The sequence below is a fragment of the Xenopus tropicalis genome, chromosome 6 (assembly GCF_000004195.4).
Source record: "Xenopus tropicalis strain Nigerian chromosome 6, UCB_Xtro_10.0, whole genome shotgun sequence".
Taxonomy (NCBI): Eukaryota; Metazoa; Chordata; class Amphibia; order Anura; family Pipidae; genus Xenopus; species Xenopus tropicalis.
This window is the reverse complement of record NC_030682.2, coordinates 39551281-39564687: the sequence shown is the minus strand read 5'-3', so window position 1 is coordinate 39564687 and position 13407 is coordinate 39551281. Positions and strand designations below refer to the sequence as shown.

The 13407-nt window shown below is 37.5% G+C and overlaps 1 protein-coding gene across 1 annotated transcript in view; it reads right to left on the bottom strand.

Annotated features, from left to right (window-relative positions):
* The window catches only part of dnah11 (dynein axonemal heavy chain 11), a 153080-nt gene that overhangs the window by 85244 nt on the left and 54429 nt on the right, over positions 1-13407 (bottom strand). The window contains exons 25-30 of the mRNA XM_031903586.1: positions 10734-10856; positions 9565-9687; positions 8212-8436; positions 7334-7425; positions 5487-5613; positions 2793-2933 (exon numbers count right to left, since the gene is read on the bottom strand). Coding sequence (XP_031759446.1) covers positions 2793-2933; positions 5487-5613; positions 7334-7425; positions 8212-8436; positions 9565-9687; positions 10734-10856 — 831 coding nt within the window. The remainder of the gene's footprint in view (positions 1-2792; positions 2934-5486; positions 5614-7333; positions 7426-8211; positions 8437-9564; positions 9688-10733; positions 10857-13407) is intronic.

The following is a 13407-nucleotide window of genomic DNA, read 5'->3' as shown; positions in this document are numbered from 1 at the left end:
TTAATGTGCATGTTATTGAATGTGGATGCACATCAGCAGCTACAGCTTTCGGGTATGGTAAATTTTTCTGCAGAATAAATATAGCGTTCTAGCTTGCACTATTGTGGCTAATCTATTGGCAGTAAAATGCCAAAATTCCTTTTCCTTCTCCTTTAATCAGGTCACAGAGGTTATATTACCTGGTTGCTATTTAGACGCATAGTTGGGAATCTATTCTAGCCCCTCAAAGTGCATAAGGGAATGACACTTTCTTTACAATATGATGTGAAGTTTGAGGAGAGACTTGATATGCTTGAGTGGAAGATAATAAGAACTTATTCACCCTGTGAGGTGTGTAGTTGAGTAAGCACCTCAATATATGCACATTTAAAATGTAATCTCCACGTTAGAACTGAACTGAATGGGTGCGCTATTGGTTGAACCAATAACCATGACCATTTCCCCAATCACTGGGGGATATTTTGAAAATTGTGCTTGCACCCTTTCAACTTGAACTGCAATTGGAGCAGTATTTCTAGCTGGGTTTTCTAAACATGACCTTGAATTTTCTGTTTAAGCAAAGAGTATAAAACATGAAAATTAAGTGCAGTGCTGCAAAATTTTTTGGCCACATGCACTTTTTTTTGCCAAACTGAAATACGACAAAATATTACTATTAATATTGTAACATATCAAAATGACTTACTGTAACATTAAATCATTTTTTAACATTAACTGATTACTTAAAAATGTTAATTTGCTCCAAAGTAAATTTTTACTTCTAATCTGCACATGGATTTTTTATTTGTAGAAGAAGTCCTGTGCCACTAGCCACAAACCTCTTCTGTTGCCTACCACTAGTCCAAGCCCTGGGCCCATTCATTCCATTCCAATTGTAATTGGATAGAGAACTGGCTGAAGGATAGAGTACAAAGAGTGGTTGTAAATGGAACATTTTCTAATTGGACCAGTGTGGTTAGTGGAGTACCGCAGGGGTCAGTCCTTGGGCCTTTGCTGTTTAACTTGTTTATTAATGACCTGGAGGTGGGCATAGACAGTATTGTTTCTATTTTTGCTGATGACACTAAATTGTGCAAAACTATAAGTTCCATGCAGGATGCTGCCGCTTTGCAGAGCGATTTGACAAAATTAGATAACTGGGCAGCAAACTGGAAAATGAGGTTCAATGTTGATAAGTGCAAAGTTATGCACTTTGGTAGAAATAATATAAACGCAAACTATCTACTGAATGGTAGTGTGTTGGGGGTTTCCTTAATGGAGAAGGATCTAGGGGTTTTTGTTGATAACAAGTTGTCTAATTCCAGGCAGTGTCATTCTGTGGCTACTAAAGCAAATAAAGTGCTGTCTTGTATAAAAAAGGGCATTGACTCAAGGGATGAGAACATAATTTTGCCCCTTTATAGGTCCCTGGTAAGGCCTCACCTTGAGTATGCAGTGCAGTTTTGGGCTCCAGTCCTTAAGAAGGATATTAATGAGCTGGAGAGAGTGCAGAGACGTGCAACTAAACTGGTTAAGGGGATGGAAGATTTAAACTATGAGGTTAGACTGTCGAGGTTGGGGTTGTTTTCTCTGGAAAAGAGGCGCTTGCGAGGGGACATGATTACTCTGTACAAGTACATTAGAGGGGATTATAGGCAGTTGGGGGATGTTCTTTTTTCCCATAAAAACAATCAACGCACCAGAGGTCACCCCTTTAGATTAGAGGAACGGAGCTTCCATTTGAAGCAGCGTAGGTGGTTTTTCACGGTGAGGGCAGTGAGGTTATGGAATGCCCTTCCTAGTGATGTGGTAATGGCAGATTCTGTTAATGCCTTTAAGAGGGGCCTGGATGAGTTCTTGATCAATCAGAATATCCAAGGCTATTGTGATACTAATATCTACAGTTAGTACTAGTGGTTGTATTTATAGTTTATGTATGTGAGTATAGATTGGTAGGTGTGGGTTAGGTGTGCTGGGTTTACTTGGATGGGTTGAACTTGATGGACACAGGTCTTTTTTCAACCCTATGTAACTATGTAACTATGTAACTATGTAACTTGCATGCCTTCTACCTCTACCCCCTCTCCTTGTCAATGCAAGTGCGTTTGCATGCTCCTGGGGGGCAAGAGGGCTGGTTGGGTTGTCTAGGGAGCCCAGGCAGCCTAGCTCTGCCACATTTAGCAAAAACACCAGAAAACCTGAGGTCCCAGACATTCTAGATCAGGGGTGCCCAGACTTTATAACCCTGTGAGTTACTCTTGCCACCTGGCCTACGTCATGGGATCTACCACAGTTAAAATAGTGCGACGTCTATCATTTGGCACAATAAGCAAGAAAAAGTAGCGATTGATCTTTAACAAATACACATAGCAATATATACATGCAGTGCCAAATTCACATTTAATGCCCACATAACATTATTCAAGTGCCAACTTCAAGTTTAATGTGAAAGAATTGAAGTAGTTTTTACTTCCCGTCTTTATGGCCCACTTTGTAGTCTGCACACAGAAACATATATAAAGTAGGAGCAAATATATACAGTGGCCCGGTGGGGACAAACTTCTATACTGGGATGCAACTACAAAGACGGATGGCTTAAGCAGAAGCACTCAAAAGCTGCAGTATGCTTGGGGGAAAAATGAAGTGGCAGGATGTCATCCCACTGCATTCCACCTCGAGGTCTACTGGCAACTTTAAAGTGATCTACTGGTAGACTGCGATCTACCTTTTGGGCACCCCTGTTCTAGATAAAAGACCCCATTTTTGTATATGTAAATGCATGCAGTCAGATGATACAGTTCAAAATACAGTACCTGCCCAATACACTTGCAATTAACGCTGAATGGAACAAACTCATTTTCTTTGCTGTACATCCCCTGAGCCTCATTTTCTCCACTGTCTTGAAACTGAAGATCAGCAATATTGTCAAAAAGTTTGGCTAAGTGACGTGTCACCTTAAGAAGAAAAAAACCAACTTGTTTAGTTGACTAAAAGTGACAATGGTATAAGTTTTACTGTTATCAAACATCAGAGGGGGCTCAGTTGCTTGGGTCTACAAATGTGAAAAACAGCATGAAAAAAATAAAAGGATAAAGAAGAGAGCAAACTAAGAGCAAAAGAATAAGACTTATGGCACACACAAAGGTGTAGAAGCATCCAAATCCAGCACACCTGGCTACCATTCATAGAAACCAGATGTCACTGCTGAAAACATGTGTTTTGTAGGCTGCTCAGATGTGTTTTGCTCCCACTAAAATGTGAATTTTGTGGCCCAAAATCTGTCAGTCATCGCTGGTGATAGATGATATTCATTTAAATGGATAGCAAGCTCTTTGCCAGGTTTAGGACCCATAAGAAAGCACAAAATAACATAGGGTCAGGAAGGGAGTGGGAAAGTCAGACATATATAACTTTGCTTCAAGCTGGCGTGTTTTCCTAGCAATCTTTACAACACAGGATGTTGGAGAGATCTATGTAGTACAAAAGAGATGTGTGTGGTGCTCAGGGGAAGGGCTGATGTATTTTACATTTACAAAAGATCATTTTTCAAGTGTATGTATTGAAAGCCCCTTCAAAACTAATTGCATGAATACGAACACAAGCAAATTTATTGTCCAGGATAAACTTTGGCATCGTGTGGTTTCATTATTGATCTCTGAACAGTGGGAGAGCAGATAATTCTCAAAGCAACACATTCTCTGGATGGATGGCCATTGTCTGTTTATGAACGGCATAGTGTAAATCTTCTGCATAATTATGAAGTTGAAGAGGTGCAGAATAAATGGGTCCTTAGCTGTCACACAAGTTGGCAGATTATTGCTGGAGGGAGGATATCAGTATGACAGTTAAAGAAACTTCAGAAAGCTCATTACCATCTTTAACAGCGAGGTCGCTGACACAATGAAAAACAGCACAGAGCTCTTTAGCATTACTTATCATTGGCAGATAAGCAGCGCCCAATCTGTGATCCTGAGCATATTTTGTCTGTTGTCGCTACTATTACTAATGCATGTCAAGAACTCGGGGCATATGCCCATCAGGAATAAAGGCCGCTACTATTTCATGCAGACAAATCGGGCTGGCACAGTGCATGCCTTTAAATCAGTGATATATTATTTCCTAGAAAGGTTATTATGCTGAAGGAAAAAACAACAAAGCAGCAATATATAATGAACCCTACAGTTTCTAATAACATGTTATGCTACTTGTACTTAATAGAGGTTTTATAGAATTATATACCACAAAGAAGGACTTGTTTTGGATAATACTACTCTATTGACTCTTTCATTAACTTGTCTTACATTTAAATTCAAAGGTATAACCTCAAGATGGGTTCACAAAATATTGTGTTAAACATACTATTATTATTAATGAGCCCAAACCCACCCTAAAGTTACCCTTGTTTAAAAAAGCATAAACTTTTTTTTATGAATAACTAGCACAGATGTGCTCAGCTCCCCCCCTGAATACAGCAAGCATGTAGGCTGGCCAATACCAACCCAAAATTTGCCAATCATTCATTTTGCGAATATCAAAGAGCGCAGGGTGGTAGGGACTTCTGCCCTAACTGTCTGCTAAATCCACATCCTGCATGGCTGGTTAGCATTTACTTTTGATGCATTCTGCATGGCCACACATATATTAGTTTAGTGTGCAGCATGCATCTCAGTTAATTGCTAATTAGCCATGAAGGATGTCGATATGTGGCCTATATTAAAGGGGTGAGGTGGTTACCCTACTGCCATCCAGAATTGCCCCAGCATTAATGTGTCACATGACACTCAGGCCCACTGCACTGCTGAGGAGATAACCCCCTCATCCTGCCATGACAGTCAGGAAGGTAGCAAAATGTCAATTCTCTAAAAGGGCTAATATTCAATTCTTGTTCTCTTTCCTCATAAAACCCAAGGTACAGAAGCAGTTCCTTCATGTATGAAAGGCAAGTTAGTGCTTGCAAATAAAAATTCTTCCATTCAGAATTCCACTACTTGACCACTTTCATAAATACAGGTATGGGATCTGTTATTCGAAAATCTGTTATCCAGAAAGCTCAGAATTATGGTAAAGCCATCTCATACAGAGTCTGTTTTTAGTAAATAACTGTAATTTTTAAAAATGATTTTCTTCTTCTCTGCAATAATAATTTGGATCTACTCATTGTACTTGATCCTAAAATGTAATTAATCCTTATTGGAGGCAAAACAATCCTATTGGGATTAATGAATGTTTAAATGATTACGTAGTATAAGGCAAAGAGATCCAAATTATGGAAAGGCCCCTTATCCAGAAAACCGGGTAATCTGGATAACAGATCCCAAGCCTGTAGTACTTCTTAATTTAGAAACTTAAATATTAAAATGTGCTTTTATATCTTACATTGCATAAAAATATTTCAAACTGAAATGACGTAAATATTTATTATTTGGTTGGATGAATATATGCAGTATCTTGTTTACTGTTGGTCCTTTGAACCTAGTTTTGTGACTGTGCCCCATTTAAAAAAGTACCTGTTTAGGCTGAGTGCCTTTTGAAAGAATATCTAGCAGATCTGCAGCCGAGACAAAGTAGAAGCGAGGAAAGGCTAGACGCTTTGTTTCCAGATACTCAGACAATGCTTTTTCACAAAGCGAAAGCCTAAAAAAAACAGAAGGAAATAAAGTTTACTGCTCAATCAATATGTCACCCAGCTGCCTCGCAGAGAATTGTGTGCAATTTGCTTGAGGCTAATTCTATATTTCTCTTCAATCATGCTATAAGGCTGAAACTTCAGATCAGCAAAGGCCACCAATTGAGTACAAATAACACTCTGAGTAGGAAGCTGCAGTTGTCATGGAAATTACAGAATGACATAAAAAGGGAAACATTACCAGAAATACAAAATGTTTCTGTAAATATTCTACAACAAGCCAATCTAAAAATAAGCAGTTGCATAAATTAGCAAAACTTAAAGAAAACTAGATGCTATGTAAGGGCTACACAGGAATTCGTCAGCAGTGCATTCTGTCTCCACATCTGGTTTGGACACCAGTTTCCTATGGTCTTTTTAGCCCATGCCGGCAAAGGGCTTTCACAGTAGACACTGAAATGCAGGAATTTTGCCATGCACTTGGATGGGCATTGAATGCATCTGTATGCATAAGTGTAATAGTTATTTAGTGAGTGGCTTCTAACTTGATATAAAAATGTTGAGGTTTTCTACAACCAATGCCCCACATCAGCCATAATGTACATTTTCTTTGGGATTTTTCTAAGGTCTCCATTTGATTACTCAGGAAAATACTGACTCTATTTACATGAATTGCCTTTATAATATGTTTCTGTTTTTTCTGAAGAACTGATTGTGAAGTGATTGATAGTATTAATAAATGAACTGTATGGTCCATGTGTTGCATGGCATTCTAATATGATCTACTAAAAGCAATGTCTGTAGTCTGGTACATTTAATTTGTACTCTTCTTTCCATAAAAGGAACACAGTTAAGGTGGACATACATGTGTCAAATAGACAAACAGAGAGCTTAAGAGAGGGCATACACGGTATAGCTGCCTTGCTGGGGCTTTCTTATTTGCAGATACACCATAAACTTGGCAAAATGGTGTTGTCGGCAGATGTAATTTTCCAATCTGCCCAAATCCCAGAGCTACCAATAACTATAGCACATGTATATCGGTCTGGATCGGCAGGCCACCATACATGTACCAATTATTGTATGAAGCATCATTTTGTATGATATTATTAGTATGTGTATGTCCAACTGTTAATGACCACTATTCCAATTATACTAGTAGTGTAGGACACAAGAGTCTGTGAAAATGCCATCAATATTTCATGTCAGTGTATATTTCTTTCATTTCATATATAAACACCAAAATATACATTTCTGTATCTCTGTTTGTATGTTTGTGGTTGCCTACATGTGCAGGAGTTACTAGGCATTTCTTGTTTACTTCTCTCCCAATTTCTTTATTCTAGCAAGATTATTTCAAACAATTTCATATATATAGCTTATGGCCTTGTACTAATATATTACGTCAGTTTATGCAATGTTCTGCTTAGCCTGTTCTGTTTCTTTTGGCTTGATTCAGAAATTGGAGAATTATAGAAGAGTAATAGCTTGTGAATGATAGTTTAGCTATCCAGCCAGTTACCATAAAAATTATCTTCCCCTTTATATTGCGTTGTTTTCTACCATTATATTCTGTATGGATCCTGACAAAAGTGAAGGAAAAAATGTTATTCCTTAGCACTTTTTGCTAAGAAATCTTTGATGACTTATAGTATTTTTTTCTATACTAAGATCATTGACATTGCATTCAGTTTTTCAGCATTTTGCAATTTATTATGATTGATGTACCTGAGTTGCAAATCTTCAAGCGTTTTATAGAGATCAGGTCTGTTTGTAGCATCTAAAACATTCCTTATTTTCTCGGTTTCAAACATCAAGTCCTGAAAAATAAATAGCAAAACTTTATTTTCATTACTAACACAGGTTGTAACACAAAAATGAGAGTGTTATAAACAAATTATAGGGTAATTCAAAATCTCCTCTGGTAATACAACCCATATGATTTTAGGTTTGATACATGGTATAGTGCACACCTTTTAACAATACCCAAGGAATATAAATGGTTGGATATCACCCTTAGACCAAACAGGAATGACTCAGTTTTCACTGGTGAGAATGCATTTGGCCAATCACCCAATAAACAGCTTTATATTATGTGTGTACATAGATATCCACTACAATGTGAATGTACACATACAGTATATCCTCTATAGCACCTGTCAAGACAACATTTTAAAAGCGCTACATTTTGATATTTTCTCTCGCAGGACATCATTCTCAATTTTATGCATCAGTATCATTGGCTATTTCTGTTACTGATCACCCTCTGATCATTGGCTTTTTTTCTTGTTCCAAAGTTTCAGTTGCATATATTTATACATCTAATGGTGCGACTGTCTAAGTGGGGTTCATTGTATTAGTTATAATGGAACACTACTTTAGTCACTGAACACTGTACATAGGGCTAATGCTTCAGCCAAGGTTGTAGTGTAAAAATGTAGTGACATACAGTATAATTTCTCATTGAGTATAAATGGGCTGACATCTTTAAATACTTAAATACTGTTACAAAAATAAGGAGACTGACCATAGGAGATGCTAACATGAAGTGCATCTCTATTATTTTATATTTACATCTGTTTGTTTATATTTAAGTCTATGTTTACCTTAAAGTCAGCATCTACCCCTTTAAATCGTTTTGCATCACCAGGAAGCTGGTTTCTAATATCCGCTGATCCAATGAAAATGCTTTCGAGATGGGACCAAGTGCGCTGCACTTCCATCCAAATATAAATCACAGAATCTGCCAGGTTCAGGCGCTTTTGCCAGCTTGTCACTTGCTCAATAAAATATTCAACATACTTGCTCTGCATAATTACTTGTAACTGCACCTAAGAATCCCACAGTGAATAGAAAATAGCAGCAAGGTCAGGCGAAATGTATAACACAAATAATTTTGACAATGAAGAATATGTCTTTGGCAGAGTACCCAGCATAATAAAATAACTGGTTGGTCTGATTAGAAGGATGATATAAGCACTTATACTTGCATTTAGGGAATATTAAAGGGGAACTCCAGCTTCCGAACCAAAATTTGTTAAAGAGCCCCACACAACACAAACCCCTAATATACTTATCACGGTAATCTGTTCCCTCAGAAAGTATAAATAAATACCACTTTTATATGCTAAAATCCAGCTGCAAAACAGGTCTTCTCTTTCTGCATCAGAAATTTGGAGGATGCAGGCTGAATTCAGGGCTAGAACTGTTGACTACTGTTAAATTTTTTGAGTAGTCACCAGATCAGGCCAGGCTTAGGTAACTGTTCCAAGCCATATTATTACATTAAAAAGCATGCCATTTTTAATTGATGTATATTGCAAAGTTGCTTGAAATAATGTTTTCTTTTCAAAAAGCTTACGTTGTGTTTGGTGGAGGTTCCCTAAAAAAAGATAAAGTTCTACTGGGGTTAAATACTGTACTTAATTTAAAGGAATACTGTCATGGGTAAACATGTTTTTTTCTAAACACATCAGTTAATAGAGCTTCTCCAGCAGAATCCTGTATTGAAATCCATTTTTCAAAAACAGGGTGTCACAACCATGTGACCTGTGCTCTGATAAACTACAGTTACACTTTACTGCTGAGCTGCACGTTGGAGTGATATCACCCCCTCCCAGCAGCCAATCAGCAGAACAATGGGAAGGGAGCAAGATAGCAGCTCCCAGTAGATATCAGAATAGCACTCAATATTAAGAAATCCAAGTCTGGCTTGGATTTCTCCAAGCTGGAGTTCCCCCTTTAATGAGGGGACTAGTTAATGTACTCCATAAATTCTGTTTATGCAGGTGCATAGGGGCAGCATCTCAGCTACAAAAAGGTAGAAACAAAAGCAAAGATCTGACCATTTCTACATATGCAGATGCACCTGTGTTTATAAATCAGCCCCATACTGCACAATAAAAGCCAACTTTAAGCGTTTCTTCCCCTCTCAGTATGGTTGCCACTTAAAAATATACCTGATTGTTATCCAAAGTCTCAAAGAGAAGTTCATCGGTCTGTATAAGAGGAGTTCCTGTGCGATGATGATGTTCATATGAAAACTCCATGGATGTCCAAGTCTGACTGATCTCTATAAGAATCTGAATGTAAAGAAGAAATGATCTTTGTATATCTTCATTTTAGTACTATGCTTCGGGTGCAGTCCAGTGACCATAAATCAGACTATAGTAAAGACATTACATGAAACTCAAATAAATATTGCCAACTATCTTTCAGTCTGAATTGGTGCTGCAAGCAGGCTAGAGGTACTTAATTAGTGGACCTTTGCCCAGGGCTAACGTCTGTCACTCCTGTCCAATGAAGTAAGTAGAAAAGCTAGAACACTAGGGTATAAAATATGACATTTTTTTTTGAAAGAGAAGCTGTGATGTTATATGTCACCTCAGAGCTTATTAAACTGTGGCGCAGCACTGCCTCCAGCATGTCCAAAATAATGGACGGAAAGCAAAGTCAGTGTATAAGACTTATTGTTAGGGGTGCTCTTCAAACAGGTAAGCAATTACTATATTAATGCCATGTTACATTGTTATGAACTAAGGTGGGCCTAAGAAAATCCGGTACTGTACAGTATGTGGAAACAATAAGGCAGTTACTATGTATATTTTTTATGGACATTTTGTGTCACTACAGCTTAATGCAAAATAAGTTTTTAAAGCACTAAGCAACAGATCTCAGCAACTTAGGTCTGCACAACTAGTTGTAAAACTGGAAATCTGTTTATGGCCATATACAGTATACAGGTATGGGATATTTTATGAGGAAACCTGTTATCCAGAAAGCTCTGAATTATCATCTTAGAACAAATATTAGTAAGTATACAGTTCAAAAGTCATTAAATGGATTTGACATTCAAAGCAAATTCTAAATCATTAACCACACATAACTGTTGACATGGGCAGGAAATGCAGTCCATACTGCAGATTATCTACAAAGTTGGAATCCTTTTGTATCCCTTTACTTTAGGGAAGTACTGTATCTCCAAGGTCATACTGCTCAGACTAATTTGGGATGTGGGACCAGTTGAGCTGCATTTAATGATAATGGAGAATGTAAACAAAACACAGATTTTGACTAGATTTAGCTCTATGTATATTTCATGGTGGACAAATTTATTTTCAAAACATACTTTCTCTGTGCCCATCTCTTTTACTGCCTTATCCACAATATTACGAACTTCATCTTCCACCTTGTGCAGCTGCAGTGCAAGTAAATCTGATAATGTGGTTTGTTCAGTCATTGTAAACTGCACCTGTTAAAAAGAATATTCATATATTAGATTTAATTAACACTACATTGAGCATCTCTTCTTTGTTTAGTGTATCCATCTTGCTAATGTTAAGCCTACCGGCTGTTCTAGGCTAAGCTATATGCTTTCTGTGGCAGATATTACATTTACTGAATAATAAAATGCACACAAGCATGCTGGAATCATGTAAAGACATTCCTTGATATTCAAAGTGACACAAAAATGCTTTCACTGTCCAGGGGCATGACTACAAACTCCTGCAGCACTGGAGTATATTCTCCTGTGTCAACACCAAACTGGATATAGGCATTCACAAGGAATTTATATTATCCCACTCCAGGCTTAAAAAATCAAAGTAAATGTATTAAGCTTAGCCTTATGCGTTTTGTGCTGCATATACATATATATTTATTTAGTGCTAGGAGTGTCAGTACAAAGATAGGGTGAGGTCCCTGCCCTGAGAAGATTTATATACCACTGGCACTCACGTTTTAAAGCACTCAAACTGCCTGGGTGCAGCCTCCAACAGCAGGAAACAAAATAGAAAATAACGAAGCCGCTCTCTCAGGACTTATGTAAAAAATAAAGATTCCTTTAATGTGATGGTGGACTAACGTTTCGGCTGAACACCTCAGCCTTTCTCAAAGTGTCAATACAGAGTGCAAACAAACCATAAATACCACAAATGACGGGAAAGTACAGACAAAAAATGTGTGGGCGTGAAGTGTGACGTCACGCCCACACATTTTTTGTCTGTACTTTCCCGCCATTTGTGGTATTTATGGTTTGTTTGCACTCTGTATTGACACTTTGAGAAAGGCTGAGGTGTTCAGCCGAGAGAGTGGCTTCGTTATTTTCTATTTTATATATATATATATATATATATATATATATATATATATATATATATATATATATATAAAAAGTGTGCATTTAAAGTATATAATAAGGGCTGAAGGGGTATATCTAGTGCAGATTGTCAGGTAATTAAAGGGGTAGTTCACCTTTAAATTAACTTTTAATATAATGTAGACATTGATTTTTTATGGTTTTTCAGTTATTTAGCTTTTTGTTCAGCAGCTTTTCATATGGTATTTTAGCAGCTATCATGTTGCTAGGGTATTATTTACCCTAGTTACCAGAAGTAACCAGGCAATGGTTTAAATGAGAGATGGGAATATGAATAGTAGAAGGCCTGCATAGAAAGATAAATAATTAATAGTAACAATGATGTTAATAAAATGATAGCATTACAGAGCAATAGTTTTTGGCTGCCGGGGTCAGTGGCCTAATTTGAAAATTGAAACAGGCAGAAGACAAAGGCAAATAATTAAACTACAAAAACTTATGCAAAATTCCTAGGAATAGGGCATTCTGTAACACACTAAAATTTAACTTAGGTGAGCCACCCCTTTAAGTGGCAGTGAGAGAGGAGCTGCTACAAGGTGTAAAAGGGGTGTGCTCCCCTCCCACACATATGGGCTTCCTTGGATATTTGGAGGAGGCAGGTCTCTTGTGTGTATGGCGAAGAGACACAGCCCTGGCTATTCCCAGCATGAGAGGAGGCCTGAGAGAGAAAGTCTTTTGAAGAAAGTGCAACAGTGAAGCTGACTTGGAAAGAGAAAGAGAGGTTTAGATCATTTACAGGTGGTGCTCTCTAATCCTTAAGGTAATATCATAATAAAGATCCACAAAGACGCACTCTGGCAGTCACTAATACAGTTATAGAACCTGTTATCCAGAATGCTCGGGACCTGGGGTTTTCCAGTTAAGGGATCTCTCCATAATTTGGATCTCCACAATTTAAGTCTGCTAAAAATCATTTAAATAAACCCAATAGGATTGTTTTGCCTCCAGTAAGGATTAATTATATCTTAGTTGGGATCAAGTACAATGTACTGTTTAATTATTACAGAGCAAAAGGAAATAATTTTTAAAAATCAAAATTATTTGCTTATAATGGAGTCTATGGGAGATGGTCTTTCTGTAATTCTGAACGGGTTTCCGGATAAGGGATCCCATACCTGTACTGTGATTTTATATACATTTTTGATCTATCACATTATTATTGAGTCCATGAGGTTTTTTTTGGCTTTATCATAGATAGATACTAGATTGATACATATTAGATAGATAGATAGACAGTGGCGTAACTTGGTCGCACTGCAAAAAAAAGTCTTTTAAGGGGGCCAGAACTGAACAGTCCCTCCTCCACTGGCCTGACTACGTCCCACCTCCCGATATAGGTAGTCTGACCACTGTAGATAGATAGATACTAGATAGATAGTCAAACAGAAAGATACTGATTATGGTGCATTAATGATATTTTATGTTTAATGTGTGTTACATTTACATCAAAACTGGCTCTATTTTTCTGAAGTATTTGGCCTTTACAAAATGCTGTTCTGTCTGCTCTGTCTGATCATTATTTCAGTGGCATTTGCCAGGAGAAAATTAAAAGCTTCTCATCCCAGTTCGCACCTCAGTCTTATTATTTAACTTATTAAAACTGAATCTTTCTCAGAAGTCTTCATGAAATAGAACATCAACTTTG